At 45.5% G+C, this 15,742-nt stretch overlaps 1 protein-coding gene across 2 annotated transcripts in view; it reads right to left on the bottom strand.

Moving 5' to 3' along the window:
- LOC125623058 (transient receptor potential cation channel subfamily V member 6-like) overlaps window positions 1-15,742 on the bottom strand; it is a 75,795-nt gene that overhangs the window by 20,444 nt on the left and 39,609 nt on the right. The window contains exons 2-4 of one of the 2 annotated variants that reach the window (XM_048821896.2): window positions 11,176-11,273; window positions 10,807-10,929; window positions 9,194-9,334 (exon numbers count right to left, since the gene is read on the bottom strand). In XM_048821896.2, the coding sequence (XP_048677853.1) occupies window positions 9,194-9,334; window positions 10,807-10,929; window positions 11,176-11,273 (362 nt within the window). The remainder of the gene's footprint in view (window positions 1-9,193; window positions 9,335-10,806; window positions 10,930-11,175; window positions 11,274-15,742) is intronic. The other variant, XM_048821897.2, reaches the window with a different exon arrangement.

Raw genomic sequence — 15,742 nt, 5'->3', positions numbered from 1 at the left:
TCTATGGCATTAAGATGAGATGGCATAGATGCTAGCCAGAAAGAGAAAGAGATATGAATGGATGGAAGAAAGAGAGATGAATAAGAGAGACAGAAAGATGGCTGACAGACAAACCCAAGTTCTCTGTGGCAAGGCCCTCAGGTTTTTGCAGGCCTATTGTTCAGCAAAAGGGAAATTCTGTGGCAGCATCAGATCATATTGTTTTTAAATGGACATGTTCATTGAAAAAATAATGCCATGAGCACCGAGCCCTTTGGGTTATTTTGGGGACCCAGTCTGTGAATTCCTTACACACACTGAATAGTATCTTGCTGCACATGTAGCTCCACTGAAATCAATAGGGCCATCTGTGAAGTAAAAATACTACTCAATAAGAGGAATGTGCACATAATCTGCCCCTTTGACATGAAACTTCATTCATGTTATGGTGCCCTTACTTTTTATTACTTTCAGTGTATTGCAGAATTTTGTATTGGGTAACTATATAGGGGAGGGTGCTGGGGGAAGCTGGAGGTTTTAACAGCTGGGTAGGAAGCAACTGGGGATCTGACCACCTGGGAAGGAGTAGGAGGCAATTTGGGATTAACACATTAGTTGGATGTTTCTGCTAAAATGGTCCAATGTGAAGCATTTACAAATGATGGTGTAGCACCCATAAGGGCACATCAGGGTTACATTTACCTGTGCCTTGACTCTTTAAGGACTGAAAGTCTGCTGAAGGTATTAAAGGGGATAGCTCTGGTTGCATGGCAACAGCAGAGCTGTGAGTGTTCCCAGGGTATGTCTACTCTGCCATGTAAGCCCACAGTTAGTGGGACTCGAATCCGCAGACCCTGGGTTTGCAAGCCCAGGGCTTGAGCATCCACACACATTGGTGACCACAGATTTACAATTTGTGGATCTGGGCCCCAAATCTGGAGATCCAGCATCCACACTGCAGCACCCGAGTCAAACCATCTATGCCAGGCTGCCTGGTGCTCTCCCCAACCCTCCCAGCTGTGGCCACTCTAGCCCCTAGATTATAGTGCAGTGTGGGAAAACTTGACTGTCCATCTTGCATGTTACAAGAAGCTGTCACAGCCCACCAAGTTCCCAACATCTTGCTGAGCCGTATTTTGGGTCTGCATGTTCTGGGCAACCAGAGACAGCATCATGGCGGAGTCACCATTTGAAGAGCTTCTCTTGCTTGTGTTTTCACTCCTGTTTCACTAAATGGGCAGAGCTTCAATGAGATGCTGGTGGACATTCGAGCAGCATTTCCTGACCCACCAAAGGCATCTGGAGGAGGAGTCGGAGGAGGAAGAGGACACAGACATTGAGGACTTGAACTAGCTGATGCTGCTTACAACTCTCAGGATAGCCACTGATGCCACCTGTGTAGACTGGCACTTCTGGATCCACAAGTACAGACTGGGCCACAAGCAGAGACTGGTGGGACCACATGGTCATGTGGATCTGGGACAACCAGTAGTGGGTCCAGAACTTTCACATGAAGAAAGTTATGTTTCTGGAGCTTTGTGAGCAGCTTGCTCTGACCCTCCAGCATCAGGACACACATATGGGGGCGGCCAATACCAATCCAGAAGTGGGTTGCCGTAATTGTCTGGAAGCTGGCTACCCCATAATGCTACAGGCCGATTGCTAACCAGTTCAGCATTGCAAAGTCAACTGAGGGTAAAGTGGTGGCAGAGGCAATCAGGTGTGTGGTTTACTCCAAGGTGGCGATCATAAAAGATATTCCAAAAGTATCTGCTGGTTTTGAGAAAATGGGGTTTCCAAATTGTGCCAGGGCCCCGCACCCCGCTCTCTGCTCTTGGTCCCACTCTGTGGAGGGGTCTCTGGGCAGAGGGCACTAGGCATAATAGTTTGCGGGTGGGCTTAAGTGTGGGGCACTGTAGTTCTCAACCTATGGCCCAGGAAATATTTTGTGGGCCACAAAGATAAATAGGTTGAGAACCACTGCACCAGAGATTCACCAAAATCTGGCTGTGCACCTGTGACCAACTAGCAAGGACTTCTTCATGTTGGTGGCCATAACAAATACAGCAGAAGGTTCACTCAGCGGTCAGAATAAAATGGAAGTATTAAGTGCCAAGCAGCTGTACTTGAACCAGGGAGTGACTTCCATTTTCTGGGAGTTGATTGGCCAGTCTTGGGACTCCTGGACCCAGACCCAAACCTGCCCCCAGCTGTTGCGGCCCCAGCCGCAGCCCCCTTACCCTGTCCTCACACCCCCCTAGCCGCGGCCCCATTCCCGGCTCTTGGGAAGGGAGGTGCGGACAGGGGTAAGGGAGGGCACCGCCATGAAAAGTCTGGGGACCCTTGGTGTAGCTGTTTGGGCTAGGGCTGGAGCCTGGGCTCTGAGACCCTCCCCCTTCCAGCCTAAGCCTGAACTTCTACACTGCTATTTTTAGCCCTGCACCTCAAGCTCCATGAGGCAGAGTCAGTTGGCCTGGGCTCTGAGACTTGCTGCAGCAGTCTTTTTTCTTTTCCTTTTTTTTTTTTTTTTTTGCTATGCAAACCTACCCTAAGAGACAAACCTGAACCTGAATCTTTTGTAGACTGTTCCAGGAATAGCTGCTAGGGGAGATTTAATGGTTTGTAAGTACTCTGGCGGGGGGAGTTAGAGGACCTTCACATGGACATAGGAGCCCTTTAATACCTGCTAAAGGATGAAGTTTTAAGAGAAGTTTGTGACTCTCTGGGTATTTCTGGGTCAAGTCAGAGTGAAACTGCAGCTAAATGTCATTTTGCTTTAGTCAAATATAGAAGAAGCAATTTACATGAGCAGGATGAGTTGGAAGATCAGGAAGTGTCTGCACTGCTGTCATTAAAAGATAAGATTTTACACCTCACAGCAATGGAGAAGCAAATGGGAAAAACTGATGAAAGACCATTCAGAAACGGTAAAGTGAAAAATTAAAATAGAATGAAATGATGAAAAAAATTAAAACCAGCCCCCTGTTGTCAAATCTGTCAGCCTACCACAGAAAACAAAAGCAATTTTAAAGAAAGACTTTAAACCTACAGAGAAGATTGGGAATTTCCACCAAAAGTACAGGTTAAGCCAATCAATTGAAAGTGGGACTCAAACGGGGTACACTGAGGTAGAGAATATGTGATTGGGGCTCTTTGCCCAGCACGGAGCTTCAGGGGCTACTTGGAGAGAAAAACTAATCTGAGCCTGCCAAAACTGAGGGGTATCTTAAGATCCTATAATCAAGAAAAAAGAAAAGGAGTACTTGTGGCACCTTTGAGACTAACCAATTTATTTGAGCATGAGCTTTCGTGAGCTACAGCTCACTTCATCGGATGCATCTTAACTGTGAAGACAGACTAACACGGCTGTTACTCTGAAACCTATAATCAAGAAAATGTGCCACTGAACTTTACCTGCAGCTCTCAAGAGCAACACAAGAGCCAAAACAGACACCTCTGGATTTCCTAGTCTGAGCCCTTGATTTGAGACATAATGTTTGCCAGCCTGACAAGAAGCTGACTCTGACCTAAGAAATGACCTTGTCTTTGTACAAAACATGTTCCTCCATACAGTCCTGACAGGACTGCAGAATGACAATATTCAGACTATGATTCAACTTTATTTAAAAGATAATCAGGTTGCAGATGAGACCTTGTTTGAGAAGCTGCACACTTTTGTAAATGATCAGATAGAGAGAGAGCAGAAGCTGGGGAATGGAGGCGTATGTGCTACGGCAGTTGCATATAATTCTGTTCGGTCGTCCTATACACAGAGCACTGATCAGAGAGTAAAGCAACACTTCCTCCCAAAGGAAAAGGAGTCTCCCATACTGATCAATGAGGTAAGGGAACTAAAGGCTAGTATTGATGCAATCTAAGATGTGATAGTTGAAATTAACATATTAAAGCAAGCTGTCCAGGACTTGTGGCACCTTAGAGACTAACCAACTTATTTGAGCATGAGCTTTCGTGAGCTACAGCTCACTTCATAGGATGCATACCGTGGAAACTTCAGTAGACATTATATACACACAGAGACCATGAAACAATACCCCCTCCCACCCCACTGTCCTGCTGGTAATAGCTTATCTAAAGTGATCATCAAGTTGGGCCATGTCCAGCACAAATCCAGGTTTTCTCACCCTCCGCCCCCCCCCCCCCCCCCCCACACACACACACACAAACTCACTCTCCTGCTGGTAGCCCATCCAAAGTGACCACTCTCTTCACAATGTGTATGATAATCAAGGTGGGTCATTTCTAGCACAAATCCAGGTTCTCTCACTCCCTCACCCCCCTCCAAAAAACCACACACACAAACTCACTCTCCTGCTGGTTATAGCTTATTAAAAGTGACCACTCTTCCTACAATGTGCGTGATAATCAAGGTGGGCCATTTCCAGCACAAATCCAGGTTTTCTCACCCCCCCACCCCCATACAAACTCACTCTCCTGCTGGTAATAGCTTATCTAAAGTGATCATTAAGTTGGGCCATTTCCAGCACAGTCTCTAAGGTGCCACAAGTACTCCTTTTCTTTTTGCAAAGACAGACTAACACGGCTGTTACTCTGAAACCTGTCCAGGACTGTGACAAAAGAACTGATAATGGTATGAGCAGTCATGCAGACATGAAGCAAGCCCAGAGAAGAAGATGTGTTGTTGCAGGCAATCTGGCAGAGTCAGGATGTGGTATAGGAAAAGCAGAGATAAAGCTGATACTGCATCTGATTTACCAGGAGCAGCCTGCAGTTGCTGCTCCTGAGGGAATTCTGAGCCAAAAAAAAAATAAAAATTCTGCACACAATATTTTAAAATTCTGCAAATTTTATTTGTCAATAAATAAATGTGGAGCCTCCAGCATGGCAGTGGGGAGCACAGGCCACTGGCTGCATGGAGGTGGGAAATCACCCTGCAGCCCTCCCCAGGACATGGACTCTGTGGTGAGGCTGCACCCAACCCTGACACAATGCAAGGGCCGGGCCTGCCCCAGAAACACCCTGGGGCCCTGCCCCTCCATGCTAGGTGCACCAGGTGTGGGCAGGCAGGCTCAGCCCAGCAGGATCCAAGTGTGGGGGGATCCAGGTGTAGGATGAGAGGGTTCTGTGTGGTGCAATCTGGGTGTGGGCAGCTGAGTGAGGTGTCTGGGTGGGGGCGGGATCTGAATGCACAGAGTCTGGTTCGGGGGTTCTGGATGCAGGGGCAATGGGATTCTGAAAGGGGTGTAGGCAAAAGTAGTGGGGCTCATTGGTGCAGTCTGAGTGTAGGGGACTCAGCAGGGGGGATCCAGGAGAACTTAGTGGGGTGGGGGTCCAGGTACAGCTGGTTGGGGTTCAGTGGGGAGTGGTTCTGGGTGAAGAGGGCTCACCAAGGTGGTCCAGGTGAAGGGGAGGTAGGGGGCACATTGGGGTGGTGAGGAGCTCTGTGACATTGCGAACACCGTGGCCCCGGGGCTGGAGGAGCTGTGCCCTCCCTCTCTTTTGCTACAACAAACACCTAGCTATAATAGCCAAATGGCTTGGACCCAGGGGGTTCGTTATAGGTGGGTGCATAGGCACCAACTCCGTGGGTGCTCCGGGACTGGAGCACCCATGGGGAAAAATTGGTAGGTGCTCTGCACCCACTGACAGCTTCCTGCCCCCGCTCCAGCTCCGCCTCCACTCCGCCTCCTCCATGAGCACGCCATGTGCCCGCTTTTCCCCCCTCCCTCCCAGTGCTTGCTGCCGCAAAAGAGCTTCTTAAAGGGCAAAGGTAAATCTAATTCTGACATTCGTTTGTGCGTGCTACACTCCCCCCTCAAATGTTAGGAGCATGTACTGGGCCTTTAAGAGCAGAGCACATGTTAACGGGAACTGGATTGGGGCCAGTGAGAACTGGCTGGAGGCACTCCAGAGTCAGCTTCACCAGCTACACAGCTAGGAGCACATGGCTTCCCTTTGTTTTATGTACTTCTGTTTTAGTTCTAATAAAGCCTTACTTCTACATCCAGACTGTGCCTCCTTCTTACGAAACCACAAGACAACACATTGTAAATGTAATGTTGTCCCAACATTTATATTAAAACGTCTAACATACAGTCCATCCATTTGACTTATTAGTCAAATCCAAGAGTTCCACAAGTGCATGGTGCTGCTCTCTTACCAAGTGGCAGAGTACTTGTCAGGAACCTTTCAGAGAAAGGAGGAAAAGGCAAATTAAGATCCTAGTGGGAAGATAAGATTCATGTAGTACTTCAAAGGAAAGGGGATAGTTCAGTCTATGAAGTAAAAGCAGAAGATGTAAAAGGATATGTTAGAGCTCTTCACTGCAATCTTTTACTTTCCTGTGACTTCTTACTTAGGGATATAATTCCATCCTCTAACCCACTGCAGGCAGGGAGGGATAACTCAGTGGTTTGAGCATTGGCCTGCTAAACCCAGGGTTATGAGTTCAATCCCTGAGGGGGCCATTTAGGGATCTGGGCCCGGAATTGGTCCTGCTTTGAGCAGGCGGTTGGACTAGATGACCTCCTGAGGTCCCTTCCAACCCTGATATTCTATGATAAGACACAGAAAACAAGGCAAGCTAGTGCAATAAGAGATAACAAAAGGACAGCAGTGAGGGTGAAGATGAACCACATTACGTGATGGTTCCAGATACTGCCCATAGTACAGACCCTCAATTCCTGGGAAATGAGGATGTAGTTGATTCTGTAAACTTGAAAGCAGCTGAGTGGAGTGATATGACATTCACAGCTGCTGTAGAGAAACATGAATGCCAAAATGAGACCATGGAACCTGAAACAAGCACTGCACAAGAGGACAGATCACCAGAACAATCCACTAACATGTGAAGTCACCTGACCAGCGAGAGAAGAGTCCCACTGACATATGAACGATTAGGAACACCTACTTATAAGTGTCTAAATCCAACTTTTGGACTAGTGAATGCATCATGGATTTATCCACTTGTTTGTCACATGTCATACCAAGCGCCTATTCCTGGACCTAATCTTACATTCTCTCCAAGGCTGATGTAATATTGGGAAATGAAGTATTTGATAGCTCTGGATAGTTTATAATTATGTTAATTTAGTATTGTGATGCTGTATGATAGAAACATGACCATTTATATAATGAATATTGCCATTGTTAGACAATTGCAACAAATTGTGTACAAAGTAAATCATGTACAATGTTAATGAAAACGTTATGATTTGCTAAGTATGATTAGCTTGTTTATATCCGTGTATCATCACAGTATTTGAAGTTAAGAATATAGGCTATATAGATCTATATCCCAAATGTGTTTGCTCCTGGGATAACATCCCCAAGGTAATTTACATCCAGTCTGGCCAGCACATTGTGAATGAACTATTCAAGTTGATGGCCCATTAAAGAACATCTAACACTCACAATGGGCCACAGAAGAAGCTTGTCCCCACCCAGTGAGCCTTCCTGTGGATGCTTTAGCCAGAATATGGGTAAAGGCTGCTCCTGTGAGTCTTCAAAGCATGTAAGGGCATGTGACTTGCTCATGTGACTGTGGACTCCATCTTGGGCCTAAAATAACAAGGAAGCTCTAATCAAGGACTCATGACCCCCAAGCTGCTGTGGTAAGTTCCAGAGAGAAATTTGCAAACTAGCAGTTTATTCCATCACTGCTTCAAATCTGATATAAGAACTTTTCAATCTCTTGTATGTACATGATTTCCATAACCACTTTAACTCTCTTCTATTTATTTTCTCTTATAAATAAACCTTTAAATTTCAGTTACTAATGGATTGGCAGCAGTGTGATTATTGGCTAAGATCTGAATTATATATCTACCTGGCTAAGTGGATGGTCTCTTGATATCAGAAGAAACCTTGGTTTGATTAAATTGGTTTTCAATAGCCACTCATCACAAAGTCTAGTGTCTGGGGGTGAAATAAGGGCTGGGATGCCTAAGGAGACTGCATCTTTGACTTCGTGTTAACCAATGTGGTGAGACAGAAGTTTACTTTTGTTACTAGCTTGGTAGAATAACCACCATTTTGGGGAGAGTCTGCCCCATTTCTCAGCAGCTTGTCCTGAATCTGGCATCCTCAGCTGTGACCCACTGAGGCACGGTGAGAGATATGGTTTCTAACTAGCTTGCCATATGCCCAGTAACTTGGCATGACATGGTTATAGCACTGATCGTATAGGAACTGTTATTCCATAAGGTATGAATATCTTTGGGAATTTGAGGTGTTCAGAACTAACTATTCAGTTGGCTAATGGAACTAAAATTGCCACAGAAACTTTCTGCTGAATGTAAAATAAACTAAAGAGACTTGCAGAAGATTTCACTGTCAGTACCAGAGCTTGTTACAGAGGAAGATACTCAAAGACTAACTTGAGAATGACTGTTACAAACTTGTGGAACTTGGATGACTGCTAATAAGTCAAATGGATGGACTGTATGATATATTTTTTAAATAGAAATGTTGGGATGACATTACATTTATGAGGAGGGAGAGTAGCACTCATAAGGCAATATCAGGCTTATATTCTCCTGTGCCCTATCCCTTTAAGGACTGAAAGTCTGCTCAGGGGGGTCAAAGGGGATACTCTGGTTGCAGAGTTCAGAGTAGCAGCCGTGTTAGTGCTTTAGCTCATGAAAGCTTACGCTAAAATAAATTTGTTAGTCTCTAAGGTGCCACAAGTACTCCTTTTCTTTCTGGTTGCAGAGACATAGATAGGTGTGCTGAGCAGTAATGGGGCTTGTGCAAGGTGTATTTGTTTGGTTTTTTTATACTAAAGTTTATAAAACTTCAGTTTTAACTATCCCTGGTCTAGGAGTGAAACAATGGCATAATAATTCTCGTTAGGCTTCAGAGTTATCACCCAAATGAAAAGAATGGATAAGTAGGCTCATCACAGAGCTATTACGATAGGCTGGCTACAGACTCAGGCAGACATTACTCCATTGGTTTCATTCAGGTCATGTTAGGGCAAGTGGTCTACACAAAGGCTAGAGATTTAACATTTTTTAGAAAATGAAAGCTGAACTTCTAGAGCACAATTCTGTAGCAAGGTCTGCATTGCATAGCAGTTGCATAGACAAGAATTCCCAGAGCACATGGGGCCCTGTTGACAGAGAGAGGGACAGAAAGGGAGCAGACCATACCAGATCCAGAGAGGCCACAGAACTCATAGTGTGTCAGAGAAGAAGAGTCTGGTGGCAGTCAAGGCCTGCAGATGGAGCCCTACCAAAGTAAATGAGATTGTGGCTGCTGAGTCTGAAGACGTAGCCAGTGGCCTGTGGGTTGTTGACATCAGCCCCCTTCTCAAGCATCGCCTTCACAAGTTTGAAGTTCTTATTCACCACAGCGATGTGGAGAGCAGTCTCCCCTGCAACACACAATCACACCCCTTTTGTAATGCCAACATTGCACCACAGGGAACAGAGGCACTTCAGAGATCAACTGTGCAACCAAGGCCACTTTATTAGTAAATAGCTGAAAAATCCAATGGGCAAAGTCTGGGGTGTTCAAAGGACCTTAAGGAAGTCACCTGCCCAGCTCCCATGGAATTCCAGTTGCATGTGAGTGGTTAATGTCCCTGGAAAATTGCAGCCCAAACTCTTATCTCTGTTACACTGGCTATCCCAGTGACTTCAGTGGATTAACCCCAGCAGAATTTTGCCCAGTGTTTTCACGAATACCGCCTTTATTGTGTCTTAGCCCTAAGGTAGGACTTGCAACTGTGAAATTAATTGCTGTTAAATGACTTACACTTGCAACTTCTCTCTCACCACTTTTCAGTGAAGTGGTTTAGTGCCTCATTAATTCCACTTATGCTCCTGCTCATATTTTACACTTCTGTAACACTTTCCAGCTGAGGATCTCAGAGCACTTCACAAATGTTTATCAATTAAACCTCACATTAACCCGTATGCAAGAGCCTGGAATATCTAGCCTGAAACTAAATGCAGAGAAATTAAGTGACTTGGTCAGTAACAGGATGGTGGCTAGAATTCAGGTCTCCTGACTTCCCATCCCCTACTCGAGCCACTAGACCATATTCTCTCCTCCCTTGCAGCTGGTTCTGGGGTAGAAGGAGGCAACTCTTTAACAATGCACAGTGACAATACAGTCAGTAGACCCTTAAGAAAAAATCCATATCCAAGTGAAAATGCAGAGGGAATTAATGGAGGTAGAATGTAATTTACAAACCCTGGAATTAATAACCCCACCCTGGAGGGCCTAGATTTTATGTCTCATCTGGAAGATGGCCGCTCCAGCAGCACTGCATCCTCCTGACAACATGTGAGGCATTTGGGACAGTACTGATTCAGAGAGGTGACCAACCTCTAGGGAATCAATCACACCACTCCCTAGAGCATATCTCCCTCTAGCACCACACTGGGACACTTTAGGTTCAGGAATAACTTAGATGGAAAAGCATCACCTACTGAATCAATACTACTTCTTCCAGCACTTAGATCTTTCCTTGGAGGTTTTCCACTCAAAAGTTGACTGTGCTTAGCTAGGAGTCCAGATATAATTATTGGATCTCAGATTTTGGGGTGGTAGTTGGGAATAGGATATCCTCCAAGGATAAAATGACCCTCTAAATGCACCCTCTTTTAAAGGAATATGTATAGGTTTCATTTCCTGGAGATCTGTTGGGAACACAACAGCACCCATGGGTAGTTGAAAATGAAGGTAAGTGGCAGTAAAACATGATTCCCTGAAACAGACCATTTTATAAAGGGCACCTTGGGATCTGGACACAAAGCTAACAGAATCTCAGCGACTATGCCATATCTCCCAGCCATTTCGGCAGTCTCAGACCATGTCTATTCATCTTGGCATTCTTACCTGCATAGAATTCTGATGTCATTGCTTCATTGACAAGTTCTGGAGCTGCATCCATCAGCATCTGTGCAGCCTCCACACTATCATACAAGGCAGCCACATGAAGAGCTGTCTCCCCCAAGGCACCTGGAGAGAGAGAATCATGTATATGTGTCATAAGTTCCTTTGCTAGCCTGGTGAGATGAATCTTAGAGAGTAATACACTCAATCCTGAGGACTCCCTACCCTCACGCAAAGAGAGTTTTCACTCCGACCTGCCAAGATCACCCTTTTCTACTGCTTGAGAAGCTTTGCCATCCTCCAGACTCTCAGTCCCAAGGTGTCCTCTCCTTGCAGCTATCCTAGTCATGGACACCATATGGAGTACCCTACCTCTTTGATGAATATCACAAGTATGGCAGGTGAGCAGTTTCTGGATGGTTTGGACATCATTTTCCTTGGCAGCCTGGAGCAAGGAGGACTCCCAGATCCTGCAACAAGAAAAATCACCAGATTAGAACCTTATAACAAATAAGATGCTCATCGTAAACACTTTCTTCCATATCAGCAAAGCATTCAAAAAACGGGGATGCAATATTTTATTATCAAGATGATAGCTTAGAAATGTCTAAGAAAGCTAGACAGGCACATGCATGAGTAATCCACTTTCTATAAGGTCAATTTCTGCATAACCCAGGGAACTATAGTCCTTTTTTAAAAAGCCTTTGTAGTCCTAGTAAAAATGTCACATAGGGAACAGAATTTCTGGCTCCCTTGGTACTTTATGATTCCAAGTTATTTCTACAATATTTATAAATCTTGAGTAGAAATTGCAAATAGTAAGAAATTGCAAAGTAACAAGTCAAATTCCCACTAATTTCCCACTGCCAACCCACAGCATTGTCATATCTGAACATGAGTGTAACATTTCAATACATTCTTTGAATGATTGTAAAATGCTGTATTTCCATTTCAGATTCACCAGCAGATTTTGTGATTCTAGACCAGTATACATTGGATCAGTGATTCTTGTCAAAGAAGAGAGTTAGCTAACGTTCTCATCTTTTTGTCATTGGTGTAAGATCTTGGGTAAGTGACTGGTTTCTTGGGACTAGGAGCAACCTGAATGTGGTGTGATTTCTTGTGTGACTATTTTTCACATAGTCCAGCTTGCCTGGGTGGCAAGATAGACTGGGGAGTATAAGGGGACAGTCTGTGACTCCATGGAAAGACTGGGATAGTGGTCCAGGATTTCATATTTGTTACTGGCTTGGTGAGATATAATTATAGCAACACCATCAGTTTAGGGTGTCTGCCTTGTTTTCTGACATCTGCCCTGCTCCTAGTTGTGAGCCAATCAGACAGCATGACATTGAATTTTCTCCAACCCCTTATAAGCTGCCACCAGAGCTTCAAATTAATATAATTTTCAAAGAAAAAATGGATGTGTGCCCATAAGCTACAAGGTCATGTGGCACATTGTGATACTTTTGAGGTTACCCATTGGTATAGGTGAATTGCTACTGCCTGCTTATGGGTCAAGGGAGACTTGTTTGGGCCCACCAAGGGAAATTCACCCAAAACGACTGGCTGCTGGCAACATGAGTGCCCTACCCTGGACTCTGATCGCCCCACTCTTTCCCTCTGCAGGCTAGCAATTTGCACTCCCCAGCCTTTAGGCTTCCTGAGTGAGTCCTTGAGGCAGAGCAGAGAGAACCTGTTACTAAATTTCTGGAGGTAGTTAGCCCCCAGAGTTCTGCTTTGGCCCCGGGGCATGTATCCTGCTAACCTGTCTGTACACCTCACTTCATTACACTCAAGCACTCAGTCCCTTCACCTCTGGATACCCTCAGTGCACATAGATTCACTGCCCCCTTGGAAGCAGTGCCCACCAGCTCACTAGTTTGACCTCAGTTACAACACTCTCCTTAGCACACAGCACTTACTAGTGTCTATAGTAAAATCAAAGAGAAGTTAAAGTTTATTTAACAAAGCTTAAGGTAAAGATTCAAATAGAAGCAAGTATAAGGATTAGAAATATATAGCTACAGATAAAAGAAAAATGTGAAACATAATCTACAGCCTATATTTACTAACAAGTTCCTCTCCTGTCTAACGTGGTATTTCTCTCCCAACGGTCAGTCCATATAGCACTTCAAGTATCAGGTCTAAAGTGCTGGGATCCATTTTTCATGAGACGCTGACAGAGTATTGCCTCCCTAATGGATACCACCTTGGGCCCTTCTTTCTCCTATTAGACAGTTCCAGACCTTTTGTCTCTTTTCATAATCAGGGCATTTTGTTACCTTCAGTTTGCCCTGATACTAACCCCCAGTGAAGACCTTTGTCTTGGGCTTCTTGTGCTCTGTAAAGGCCCAGCCTGCATCTTGTCAGAGTGTAAACACTTGGCTGGGCTGGGTCAATAGATTGTCAGCTGTTCCCACTCTTGAGTGAGTTAGCCATGAGAACCACCTTGCCCCAGATGACCAGTTTCACCTCCAGCAGCTTTGGAGCACAATGTTCTACATGTTACATAACTCTTAAAATTTTTCCATCCATCCATCCATCCATCCATCCTGCAATAACTATGATGACCAGTGAGTTCTTAACTTTCAGCAGAGACCACACATGGGCATAGGCAGCCACAGAAAAAAATTAGTGGCTGTTTAACCAGCTCTCACCAACGCCTCCCACCAAAGCCTCCTGCCCCGCTGATCAGCACCTCCCACTCCCTCCCAGTGTCTCCCACCTGCTGTGATCAGCTGGAGTGGGGACGGGCATGCTGGGAGGAGGGGGCGGGAAGATGTGGGACAGGGTGGGGGCTTGGGGTGGAGCGGGGAGGTTGAGCACCCCCCAGGCCTGAAGGAAGCCAGCACCTATGCACACGGCCCTCTTCAGTGAAATATCAGGCTGATCACAGGCAAAACATGCCTGTCTGGGCATGTCTAGGCAAATCCTTGGGTACAGACTTGTAACTGTGTACCCCCATCCATTGCCAAGGTGGGGCACTTGGGTCACATACATACCATAGCACAGGGACTCACCCAGCCCGTTTAGTCTGCCAAAGTCAGTCAGCAGTTTACAGTAAAATAATGTGATAGCCCAAGCAAATATACGGATTAGATGCACTCCCATGTTTCCGAAAAAGATGATGTAAATGTAAAGCACCTCTAGCAGCACATAATGCAGCATGGTGTACTAAGACATGCCCAGGCCTAGAATAGTGGGGCAAGAGTGAGGTCACCGGCAGAGCTGCAGTGCAGAGCAAGACTGAAACAACAGAGGGTGCTGCAATTCAGGACAGAGGTGCTTCGACAGGTGTGGGGAGGGTTGTCATAGATATAAAGGGAAGGGTAAACACCTTTAAAATCCCTCCTGGTCACAGGAAAAACCCTCTCACCTGTAAAGGGTTAAGAAGCTAGGATAACCTCGCCGGCACCTGACCAAAATGACCAATGAGGAGACAAGATACTTTCAAAAGCTGGGGGGAGGGAGAAACAAAGCCTCTCTCTGTGTCTGTGTGATGCTTTTGCCGGGGACAGAACAGGAATGGAGTCTTAGAACTTAGTAAGTAATCTAGCTAGATATGCGTTAGATTCTGATTCCTTTAAATGGCTGAGAAAATAAGCTGTGCTGAATGGAATGTAAATTCCTGTTTTTGTGTCTTTTTGTAACTTAAGGGTTTGCCTAGAGGGATTCTCTATGCTCAAATAAATTGGTTAGTCGCTAAGGTGCCGCAAGTACTCCTTTTCTCTATGTTTTGAATCTGATTACCCTGTAAGGTATTTACCATCCTGATTTTACAGAGGTGATTCTTTTACTTTTTCTTCTATTAAAATTCTTCTTTTAAGAGTCTGATTGTTTTTTCATTGCTCTTAAGATCCAAGGGTTTGGGTCTGTGTTCATCTATGGAAATTAGTGAGGATTTTTATCAAGCCTTCCCCAGGAAAGGGGGTGTAAGGGTTGGGAGGATTTTGGGGAGAAAGATGTTTCCAAACGGGCTCTTTCCCAATTATATACTTGTTAGATGTTTGGTGGTGGCAGTGATAAAGTCCAAGGGCAAAAGGTAAAATAGTTCGTACCTTGGGGAAGTTTTAACCGAAGCTGGTAAAAGTAAGCTTAGGAGGTTTTCATGCAGGTCCCCACATCTGTACCCTAGAGTTCAGAGTGGGGGAGGAACGTTGACAGGGGTCATGGGACGAAGGGGGTGGGGGGCAGGAAAGGGGGCTGCATCTCTCTCTGGACCTGCCTCAGTAGAGTTGTGTGGAGAAACCCGAGCCTGGAGCAGCAGGGGAATGCAGGTCAGAATTCAGGTGCACTGGAGGAAGGGGAAAGGTTGCTCCGTATGTGCCTGCTCTATATACCACTCTAGCTAGTGCCATCAGGCACTCAGTTCTGTGAGTAACACAATCTCTTCCATAGTAAAAAAGACAGATAAGATAGTGAGGCTGTAACACCCACGAACTTGCCCTGCAGATGCCATAAACACCCAGAGCCATGTCTGTTTTCCTGCATAAACCCGGACCCTGCTGCTCAGTACAGGTGGAAATAAAGGTGTCTTGCTTGCTGAGGCTTCCCTGACGCTAACAAGGTCAGCTCCCAGACTGCTGCGCTGGGCATCGCAAAATGGGGAAGAGATGGCCAGCCCTCTGTGGAGATAGAGGTGGTTAGGGACTATTTAGAAAAGCTGGACGTGCACAAGTCCATGGGGCCGGACGAGTTGCATCCGAGAGTGCTGAAGGAATTGGCGGCTGTGATTGCAGAGCCATTAGCCATTATCTTTGAAAACTCGTGGCGAATGGGGGAAGTCCCGGATGACTGGAAAAAGGCTAATGTAGTGCCAATCTTTAAAAAAGGGAAGAAGGAGGATCCTGGGAACTACAGGCCAGTCAGCCTCACCTCAGTCCCTGGAAAAATCATGGAGCAGGTCCTCAAAGAATCAATCCTGAAGCACTTGCAT

The sequence above is a fragment of the Caretta caretta genome, chromosome 1, assembly GCF_965140235.1.
Source record: "Caretta caretta isolate rCarCar2 chromosome 1, rCarCar1.hap1, whole genome shotgun sequence".
Classification (NCBI taxonomy): Eukaryota; Metazoa; Chordata; order Testudines; family Cheloniidae; genus Caretta; species Caretta caretta.
This window is presented reverse-complemented; position numbering and strand designations above follow the sequence as displayed.